This window comes from Carya illinoinensis, chromosome 4, assembly GCF_018687715.1.
Source record: "Carya illinoinensis cultivar Pawnee chromosome 4, C.illinoinensisPawnee_v1, whole genome shotgun sequence".
In the NCBI taxonomy this organism is placed as follows: domain Eukaryota; kingdom Viridiplantae; phylum Streptophyta; class Magnoliopsida; order Fagales; family Juglandaceae; genus Carya; species Carya illinoinensis.
In genome coordinates, this window is record NC_056755.1 from 17,186,170 (window position 1) to 17,197,650 (window position 11,481).

Genomic DNA, 11,481 nt, shown 5'->3' on the forward strand with positions numbered 1-11,481 from the left:
AGTTGCATGGGTGAGGCTCTCAAGCAATAAGTTTACTGCAAGGCACACAGTAACTGTAGTCTATGATGCATGAGTAAGAAGCATGCAAGAACTTAACCCAGCCATGAAGTAGGTTGTACAAGAACAATCGTGAAAAATGTAATTATCCAACCTCCTAAATGTTCATTTTTTACCAACTAGTGGACAAATATACATGGTAGTTAATTTTTAGGAGTTATTTTCCATAAATACAGACTTTGGCTGTCCAAAAGGGCATTCTATGGGAAGTGCTGCTATTCAACCAAATCAGTCAGAGGGGAAAAAAAAACAAGTTAAAGTTGGTTGAGTGGGCAACAGAAGAATTCAAGTTGGCTGATAAAGAATTAAGAGAAATGTGAGAAGTTAGGATTTATTGCCCAATAATGTAAGTGCACTGTCATTGACATATACATTACAAATCTTATATACATCCCCTATTCGCTACTGCATAATTACCAATTCTGCTCCAAAAAATCCCCATAGGGAGGGCAACAACATGCTGGAAATGCAGTCCATCTAAACAACCATTTTAGGCTGTGCCACATAATGAACTTTGTCATGAAATGTCCAGAATCATATAATCTTCTACACAATTACAATAGCTATATGTGTTTAATATGCAAGCTAGCAAGGTAAAAATATCAAGATTTGAAACACTATGGGTAAACCACAATAGTATGACATAAATGTGCACTCCTACTACAAATGACCAAACAAAACCAATGGGATCATTAAGGATAACAGGAAAAAAAAATGTAAAAGGTCACTTTGTGTAAACAACCATATTTTGTGAGCGTTAGGTACTGCATGTAGTCTATAACTATGTCATTTGCTGGTCATCAGATACAGTTTTGCATATTCACTATAAACTTTGACAAGTGTAATTCACTCAAGCAGTCAGATGCTCGAGTTTATTTGTTTTCAAACTATTAGACTCCGAATATGTTAACAAATAGGCTATAGAACATGGACTTCTAGATAGATTTGTCAACATTGGACTACCTATCTTAAAATCTAAATAAAAATAAAATGAGCACAAGTACATATGCATAATACCAGAAAACGGCATTATATGTTACAAATAAACTTCACGAATTAGATGCCAAAATTTGTTAAATAAATTAGTAGTGCGATGATTTTATAAAAAATCATGGTCTCTCAAACAATGATTGACATTGTTGCCCTAAACAGCTTATACATTTTTCCAATTATGTGGCTCTTTGAGTGGGTACCATAAAACATTTTGTAAGATTACAATTCGGAGAAATTTAGCATATTAACTGAAAAAACAGCCAACAATGGAAGAAATGAAAATAGTCCCAAAACAGATATTAAATAGCATGCACTTAATGTTTTGGCAAACAGGGCTCCCCTTTAGTGTGTCATTATTTATTAAATTAATAAAAAGAATCAAGAGATAATGTCAACAAAGGGAAGTTGCATTAACATCAATCAATAAACACTAAGAAATGGTTAAGAAGTGGACAACAGAATCATACATGAGAGAACAAAACATGTAAATGAAAAATACTAAACAAGTGTGTTCAGATGGTGGGTTATAGCTACATGCGAAGGAGAGTCAAATCCCTCACTCCACAATGATACCTGCGGCCATTATTTCGAAATTATATGGGAGGAGACACAAGGCTAAGTCAAATTAAATGAGAGTGCCTGCTGTTGACAAGCTTATACCATCACACTACTCCAGACATATAAGCAGAACAAAGGCAGACTAAATGGTGACAGAATCAAAAATAAAAATAAAAATCTGGTGTGAAATTGAAGGAGTAGCTTAAGTCATGTTATAGGTTCACGAGAAGGAGAAAATGACACTGGAAATATAACTTTTCACCTTCAATTAAATTACAAAGCAATTACAGAGTTTATACATAAACCCAGGCTACTACTTTATCTTCACACAAGTAAAAAGCAATAAAAGAGTCCTAAGATCATTATGTAAATGCTAATTAAAAAGTCACCGCAATTATTAAACGTCAAATTTCGCAGCTGAAGTAAATTGAGACCATGCAGCAACTGATAATAGGGAAGAACTATATCCGATTACACTAGGATGTTATGAAAGAATGTAATGATACTGTCGGTGATGGAGGCAAGAGCCCAAGCAAGCAAGAATGGTATAGTCAGAATTGGAACCAGTTATATCGACGCCGAACCCTTGCACGCTACTTTTGACCAATCAAACGGGAAACTTCATGAGGTTAGACAACATAAAAACAGTACCAAACCTCCGATATAACTGACATGTTAGTTAAATATATATCCAAAACTCCCATCTTCTAGGACTGTTAGCGAAACAATAAAGGTACAAAAATATATTTATTCAGTTTTAATCTCCCAAACTTCAAACTGTAATTTTTTCTGCCAAAATGGAAAAACCACCAGAACAGACCACTAAGAATAAAGTACGATCAAATCTTTCCCATGGCATCAATTACTACATGTAATATACGGAGGGTTCATGGTTGATTCAAGATATCCACCGAGGTAAATTGCAGCATACAAAATTATGATGAATTCTGGAAAAAACTGAAGACATGAAAAGAGACGGCATGCCGGTTAATAAATTCCCAAAAACAGAGTTGGCAATAGTACATCGGTGAAAATAACAACCATTAAATAAAATATTCACTCAGTATTTCAAGCAATAATCAAAGATAGAATGACAACAACTCACAAATTAACCGACACAACAAAAAAGGGTAAATCAACCTTCTCACATCTGTCATGTCCTAGACTATTGAAGAGGATCAATTTATCACATATTTCACTATTTACATGCAAATCCTTCGGGTGATATAAATCTACCAAGAAATAAGGCTTTATCCATTCATCTTACATCTCAACAATTTAAAGCCTCACAAACAAAAAAATATAGCATAACAGGGGCAACAAAGCATGGAAAATGAAGGTTTGTATATACATACCGTAGCTCCATTGCAGTCATTGTTGATAGCTCACAGTAAAGGGAGCCGAAACATAGGGGAGATTTTTGTAAGTATCAGTGAAGGGAAAGGGCTGACCTACGTGAGACAGCTAGGAACCATGGACATATGCCGATACTACTGCCAATTGAAACCAGCAAAATCAATCGGTATTGGCTAGAAATATTGTCACCGTCAACAACGATTTGGAGGTTGCTGGTTCATCACAGATGGATAACTTCAGCAACTGCATTTACAATCTTTGATAATCTTTGGTTCGGTGATTTTCAGAGCTAGGGCTGTGGGTTTCGCCCAAATTATGGTATGGAAATGATAGAGGGTCGACTGGCGAGAAGAGAGGGAAAATAAGATCCTACGGGCGCTATGTAGGGCCCTTTTATATAAGTCAGCTATTGTGACGACTTTAGGTTGTCACAAAAGGAATTAGTCATCAATTTAATGGATACAATTTTCAGTGACGATTTTATGTCGTTATAACAAACACTTGCTGGGCAAAATTTGACTTATTGTGACAAAAACATTTTTGGTGTGCATTATTTGCCGAGAATGCCCATTTTTATTGTCAACTTCAACAATCATTTTTGGAGACAGGATTTTTGTGAAAATACATATGTATTTCCTGGCAATTTATCTTCTGCCGAAAAAAAAAATGGTGGCAACAAGTAGATTTTGTTGTAGATATATAAATTGCGCAAGGAAAGACTCATCAACATTCATCCCAAGATTCTTTAATTTTTCAGCTAGATTTGACATTTAAAGGAAATGTCCACACATCCCACGTCTACCATCAAATTTCATGGTGTAAGTTTAGCCATTAATGTTCTAGCAAGAGATTTATATACTGAAAAGAAATATTTTTTTCACAATTTTAATGAATCCCTTAATAGTCTAATATTTGGGAAGCGTTGACTTAATATTAATATTCACTAAACTCATTCGCATAAACATAAAACTGAATCTGTTTGATATTTCCTAAGAGTGGTATAAATTTTTTTCTCCGTTCGGAGTGCCAAATCAATATACAGGACACCAAGGTGAAACAGGTCCGAACAAGGATCAAACAAATTAGGCACGTGAATGGAGCAAAATAAGAACTGAAATTGGAATAAGAATAAATGCTTACAATATTAATGCTTTGAGTTGTCAAAAAATAATATATAATCATTAAATACTACCACGACAGTAAAAGTAATAGCATACCAAAATTTTAATCATTATAGTGATTCCCTTTCACCTTATAGATTTAATTAATAATGTTTCCTTAATTCATTACGAGTATTTAAATCCCAAACAAATCATGTCATAGACTCATATGGACATTAAATTTCAAACAAGCTTATGAATATTTGTTTTTTTTTTTTTTTTTTTTTATAACCAAACTCTCATCTATTCAAAATCAAATATCCTTACAAATAAAGAGTTTATCAAGCCATATAGCTTGACTAATAAAAGAAGGACAATAATCTCACCACATATTAATATATATCTTCATTCCCCAAACGATGAGCAACCAAATTATCCAAACGGTAGACATGCACAACTTGAACCTCTTGAAAGTCAGTCATAAGTCTGCGAATGTCTTGAAAGATAGTATCCTAGTTATATAATTCAACCAAACCAACTTTATTACCATCTTTATGTTACATTACCACTACAAGCAGTGTTACATCTAACGAGGATGCAACATGAGACGGGTCATGATAAGAAGAATAAAGTTTTTTATTTTTATTGTTATTTTTATTTTTTTCATTCAATTTTTTATATTCTTAATCACCCAGTAAATAAAAAATTTATCAAAATTTCAAGAAAAAGTCTTCTTGCAGGCCAAAAGCGGACCGAATCGCGCACCCACGCTGACGTGGACTAAATGAAACGGCTCGTTTCGTCTGATAGAAGTTGATGCAGAAGTTGGGTTTAAAATGAAGATAAAACGGGAGATGATGCAGACGACATGATTCTTTAAGCACTTCCAGTACCTCGGCCTCCCCTTCTGCTGCTGTGCAAGGGCTAATTCAGGTCTACTAACTCCGTCCCACTAAATTATTTTTTCAAAATAATGTGTTATTGACAGGAAAAAACAAGAAGAAAGCAAAATCATCACAACCGCCACCAAAGATGAGAACTTTTTTTTTTCTTTCCTAGTTTTGACTATAATCTTAAATCCCCAAAGAAAGAAAGATGAAGTTGAATAGAGAAGATAAGAGGAGGCAAGAGAATGTGGCTATGAATTTCACCTGGAAGTAAATTTCAACCAAGATTTAAAAAAAAAAAAAAAAAGAGAGAGTAAACAATCACATAAATAGATTTGGGGGAGTTGGCCGGAATTGTGAAATCGGAAGAGGGAGTGATTTGTGGTACAGTCTGTAGGATAAGAGGCTGGACTCGCTTAAATAGATACGAAGAGTGGAGACGAAGACGAAGACGTCAAACAGTGAAAATGGATAGCAGAGTGGAGACGAAGACGTCAAATCTCTCTTTATAATTTTCATCTTTTACTTTTTCTGTTTGATTTTTTTTTTTTAAATTAAAAAAAAAGTAAACATCTCCACATAATCTTCGTACGCGGTTTGGTACGCTAACTGCTTGTATCTAGCAGTTCTCAAATTTCAAACGGTACCAACTATACGTGAGAATAGCATTTCTGTCCCACAATACTTGCAAGATGGTATAAAAAGTGCCCCTGGAATAAAAGTAACAGAAATAAAATTAAAAAAAAAAAAGAAATAATAATAAAAAAAGAAAAGAAACAGATATGGAACTAACAACACTTTTATTTTGTTTTCTCGCCTCTCAGATAATTCAAAGACTGCTTGACTGGGTTACGTGTTTTGACTTTGTCCACCCTCCGGCAAACAATCCAACTTGTAAAGACAAGTCGCATCACGTCAGACTTCAAACACCATTTAGAACAGCATATGCCCCTTCCTTGATTAACTTCCAGGCGGCGGCCACGTGGTGTTCTTCCGTGAGCGTCGCCCCCACTGCAAACCTCAGAATATAGATCCCCCCGACCTTCGTGTGAGTCATGTAAACTCGCCCGGTCGAGTTCACCCAATCGAGTAGCTTCCGGTTCAACGCCTCCGTACGCTCAGGGTCTTCCCCTGAAAATGGGTTCAAACGGAAGCACACCAGCGCAAAGTTCCTCGGCACGACGACTTCGAAACGTGGGTCCGACTTCACGAGCCCCTCGAACGTCTTGGCCATCCGGATGTCGGACCGGATGTGGCTCTGGAGACTCACGACGCCATAGCTTCGCAGCACGAACCATAGCCGTAACGACTTGAATTTTCGACCCGTACCCACTTGCCAATCCTTATAATCCACTACCGACTTGGATTCACTGGGTTTGTTCTTCAAGTACTCCGGATCGGTGCTCAGGGCTTGCACCAATAGGTTTGGGTGCGTCACCCAAAGGCAACAACAGTCCAAGTAAGTGAGCAGCCATTTATGGGGGCTAAGACTCAGTGAGTCAACTCGTTCGATCCCTTCCAAGTAGTGCCTGAACTCGGGACAAATGCATGCACTACCGCCATACGCAGCGTCCACATGCATCCACATGCCAAACTCACTCGCCAAGTCTGAGAGCGGCGGGAGAGGATCGATGGCTGTGGTTGAAGTTGTCCCCACAGTAGCACAAAGATAAAGTGGGACTAACCCGGATGCCACGTCAGCCTCCACAGCCAAGCGTAGGGCTGAAGCGGATAAAGCAAACGCTGTGTCAAGGTTTGTGGGGATGGCCTTGACGTTGCATGGAGATATTCCAGCCAATTTGGCAGCTTTGGCGAAGGTGGAATGAGTCTGATCAGAGCAATATACCGCGAGCTTTTGGATGGTCGCAGTGCTCCCACGCGTACGTAGCATGCGGTCTCTGGCAGCAATAAGAGTGACAAGAATCGCGTCACTCGAGGTGTTTTGAATGACACCACCACCGGTACCGGAGAACATGAAAGTGTTAGGGAGTTTGAGCATGTTAGCCAACCAGTCCGTAACTATCATTTCCAGCTCCGTGGCTGCGGGAGAGGCAAGCCAGTTGAAACTAACCGCATTGAACGAAGTGCACAACATTTCTCCTAGGAAAGCAGCGGTGCTAACCGTGGCCGGAAAGAACCCAAAGAAGTTTGGGCTAAGCCAATGGGTCATGCCGGGGATGATGTCCTTGGTTACGTCGGAGAGAATGGTCTCCAGCGGTTCCGGAAGGTATGGTGCAGTTTGGGGGAGGCGGGCGCGGAGATAGTCAGGCTGGACCTGGGTGAGAACAGGGTAGGTTTCAACTTGTTTGTAATAATCGGCTATGAAGTCGACCACTTTGTGGGCTTGGTTTCGGAAATCTTCGGGGTCTAAGGGCTTGAATTCGGAGGAGGTGTCGGCGGAGCAATCAAGGCTACCCATATCAGCGTTTGATTGGATCGAGGATGAAAACAAGAAGTTTGAGAGTGCGAGCAGGCGGCCGGGGAGGAGGTGCAAAATGGCATGGGGGATTGAGGGGCTTTTAAATGGAGTTGGGATGTGGCAGCAAGTGCGTACCAAAATTAAGAGAAAAAATTGGGCCTTGGGAAATTTATTAAATGGTGGTAATATTTTAGCGGTTTTTCTTGGAGTATTGAGATTTTCTAGTCAAAAGCATCGTCCGGTCAAGTTAACCCGCGATGACCGGGTGGTTGTGAGGTGGAGCTGATAAATATATAGACAGGTTTCTGACATTATGCGTGAGATCATCTTCGACGTCGCTCTTTCACCAGTACTGTCGGATCGAGCCTGGAATTATTTCACCTGTGCAACTTGGCCATAATCATCAAGCCGGCTTTTACGGTTTAGACCCGCCCCCAATCTCCACTACCCTATGGATTAGAGTGGGTAATATATTACACGACCCGTTAATCTAACATGAACACGACACGATAATAATGGATTAGAATTTAGTTTTAACGCATTTGGGTCAAAACGAATTGACCCTTTAAGACACAATTAGTTAATAGGTTGATAACGGGTCAATCCGTTTTTATACATTATAACCCGTTATGACACGTTAAGAAAGTTAAACTTATAATTATACCTTTCTACCTAAAAGTAAAATTGTTAGAATTTTAATTTCAATATTTTTATTATTTAGATTGTAATTTTAAATTTGTAGTTAGTTTTATAATTTATATAGATATTGTGATTTTAACATTTATAAAAAACTATGTTAAATTTAATAAGTCAAACAGATTAATTTCAGACATATTCAACTCATTTACATAAACAGTTTGAAAAAGATTGTATTTTTCGTGTTAACTTATTTAGTAATATTCACTAATGGGTCAAAATGGTTTGACACGACACGACACGACACGTTATGTTAATAGGTCGTGTTAGAATTTGAGGTTTTGACACGATAAGTTTAACGGATCGGGTTAGAGTTTATTTATATAATATAATATACATGTTTTAACACGACACAAACACAATCATTTAACACGATTAGACACCCCTATTTTGGATCGAACATGGCTCAATGCTGATAACTTTTATCACCAACTATCTATTTGGGAAACAACTGCTAGAAAATTCTATTTCTATCCAACCACAATTGGCATGCAGCACGATGCATGCATGCAAGGCCCCAATCCATCGGGAAAATAATTATCGATGTTTTAACTTTTGTATTACTATAATATATATAGGTCCATATCTAAGAAACGATGCATTGATTGACACACTAGATTTACAAATGATAATATACAGGTCTCCAGAGGGGTCGTTAGGAAGGTCCTCTCCTAGCAGCAGGGTGAGGTTTTTTCTCTCTTGAAGAGTTTGGTCTCTTAAGCTAGAATACTAGTTTGAAGAGGATATGGAAGAGGAGCTAGCAACGAAATGGAAAGCACTCAGTCTCACTGAGAAGGAACAAGGAGCAGTGGTGATCTCTCAGAGCTCAAAGGATAGAATGGTGCAACAAGGACAACACTGCCTGCTAGCAATGATCATAGCTGAGAGACCTGTTAACAAAGAGGCTTTTAAAAGCACTATGTCCAAAGTCTGGAAATGCAAAAGCTGGATGCAATTTTCTGAAGTAGGGAGTAACAAATATCTGGTAGAATTTCATCTACCACAGGATCTAGAACAGGTGCTAAATGGAAGACCATGGTCTTTCGATAGATGGCTGGTGTGTCTGCATGCTTTTGATGGAGAGAAGTCAGTAAAGGAGATCCCTTTCTCCATGGAGTTTTTCTGGGTACAGGCACACAATACACCCCTTGCAAGCATGAACTTGGATGTAGGCCATCAGATAGGTAATGGCATTGGAAAGTGTCTAGAAGTACAAGCTGATGACAGAGGGATATGCTGGGGAGAATTCATACGGATGAAGGTAGAGTTGGATATTACAAAGCCTACTCAAAGGGGATTGTTCCTTATCAGTGAGGGAAAGAAATCATGGATTGATTTAAAATATGAAAGACTCCCTAATCTGTGCTTTAGGTGTGGATGTATAAAACACAATGTTTAAGGCTGTTCTGCTGCAAACACAAGGAGTGACACGGTGCAATATGGAGCATGGTTAAGAGCTCCAGTAACCAGGTCTGCAGATGGGGAGAAGAAAAAATATGGTACAAACAATAACAGGCAGGACCACGTTGAACAGCCATGGAGGACAGGAAAGGAGGTTAGGGATGACTCATTTACCAAGGACTCTGACAGCTCACCAACCAAGCAGACACCTAACCTGACTGATGCAGACAACCCAGGTGCTCGAGGAGGAAACAAGAAGCCCCTTTTCACTCCATCTCCTGCAAAAGGTACCAATTCTCCTGTTAAGGAAATAGTAAGGCTACCTATGAATAATGTTACTACTGAGTATGTTAACCAATCTGAACCGGGCTTGATGGGAAATAGTAACAAGATAAGGCAAACAACAACTGACATGCAAGCTGGCCCAAAATTAGAGTCTCAGTCGACACAAATGGATCAAGGCCACACAAATGGGCTTAAAGACCAGGTCTCCTCCCTAGCCTCCTTTGTATCAGATCAGGTGCAAGTACTGCATGAACTAAGGAGGAAGACTACTTGGAAAAGAAAGGCCCGTGACAGAAGGTTGGATACTTCTCCTGATGATGCAGCCAGCAACAAAGAAAACATCCAACAAGGAACAAGGAAAAGACTAAACCAGAATGAGTTGCATACTGTCATGGTACACGGGAAAAAAATCAAAAAGGAGAGAGTGGAACCAGAGAAGAAGGGGGATGAAGAAATGGTGGTGGCTGGAAACCAGCCCCACCAGAAATTATGAGTTGTATAAGCTGGAACTGCCGAGGGCTTGGGAACCCTCGGACAGTGAACAACCTGCATTTTTTAGTGCAGTCAAAGTATCCCACTTTTGTTTTCTTAATGGAAACAAAGAGTAACAGAGCTAGAGTTGAAGCAGTTAAAAGTTTCTTACAGTTTGAAAACAGTTTCGTGGTTGGGGCAAGGGGAATGAAAGGTGGACTAGCTTTTCTTTGGAAGAATACAGTAGAGGCAGAGGTGATTTCCTACACAGAATCACACATCTCATTGAAAGTGTCCAATGGACATGCACCTGCATGGGTTCTAACTGGCTTTTATGGCAACCCTGTCACAGAAGCCAGAAGGGGCAGCTGGGCCCTTTTGGAAACTTTGAACCTTGGTACAAGTTTAGGCTGGTTTTGTGTTGGAGATTTTAATGAAATTCTCCAATTTGCTGAGAAAAAGGGAGGCCCTGTAAGACCACCAAAACAAATAGAAAGGTTCCAAAAAGCAATTGATAATTGTGGCCTGTCTGATATGGGGTATAGTGGTAGTAAATTCACGTGGAATAATGGGAGACAAGGAACAGCCTTCATAAAGGAAAGACTGGACAGGGCTTTTTGTAATGGAAGGTGGTCAGACCTTTACACTGAAGCAAGGGTTGTCATACTCCCAACTCTTAACTCTGACCATAGGCCATTATGGGTCACTTTTGAGAACTTCCAAGTCCAGCCCCCTCGGCCAATAAGCCCTTCAGGTTTGAGGCAAAATGGTTACTTGATGAAGAGTGCCACCAGCTAGTAGCAACCTCATGGAAAATTCCCAGACTTATCAGAGGCAAAATGGAACACATGGTAGCAGGGCTTCAGCTATGTAAGGAGCAACTGCTCAAATGGAGTGGCAAGAGGTTTGGAAACAAAAGAAAAGAGTTAAAAGACAAGATGGAAGCATTGGCTCAGCTCCAAAACAGAAACTCAGGGGAATTAAATGAGCAAATAAGACACCTTCAGAGAGACATAAATACAGGCCTAGAGGAGGAAAACATCAAGTGGAAGCAAAGAGCCAAGAAGAAATGGTTGAAGGAGGGAGACAGAAACACCAAATTTTTCCACCAAGCAGCTACACACAGAAGGAAAACAAACTTCATTAGAGAACTTCTTGATAACCAGAACCAGCTGGTAGACTCAACAGAAGGAATCAATGGACTCTTTCAAGCCTACTACACTGAGCTTTTCACCTCTTCGAGGCCCAATCTAGAATC

General features: G+C 39.2%; 1 protein-coding gene across 2 annotated transcripts; it reads right to left on the reverse strand.

The window, feature by feature from the left end:
- Positions 1-5,547: 5,547 nt before the first annotated feature.
- Positions 5,548-7,624, reverse strand: LOC122308416 (tryptophan decarboxylase TDC2-like). 2 transcript variants are annotated; one of them, XM_043121732.1, is made up of 2 exons: positions 5,769-7,624; positions 5,548-5,661 (listed from the first exon to the last, which is right to left on the reverse strand). In XM_043121732.1, exon 1 carries the CDS (start codon positions 7,368-7,370, stop codon positions 5,874-5,876), a length of 1,497 nt encoding a protein of 498 aa, XP_042977666.1. In that variant the 5' UTR covers positions 7,371-7,624; the 3' UTR covers positions 5,548-5,661; positions 5,769-5,873. The 2 variants fall into 2 exon arrangements, with proteins under 2 accessions (XP_042977666.1, XP_042977665.1); XM_043121731.1 differs by having other exon boundaries at positions 5,745-7,624.
- Between the last annotated feature and the right edge of the window lie 3,857 nt (positions 7,625-11,481).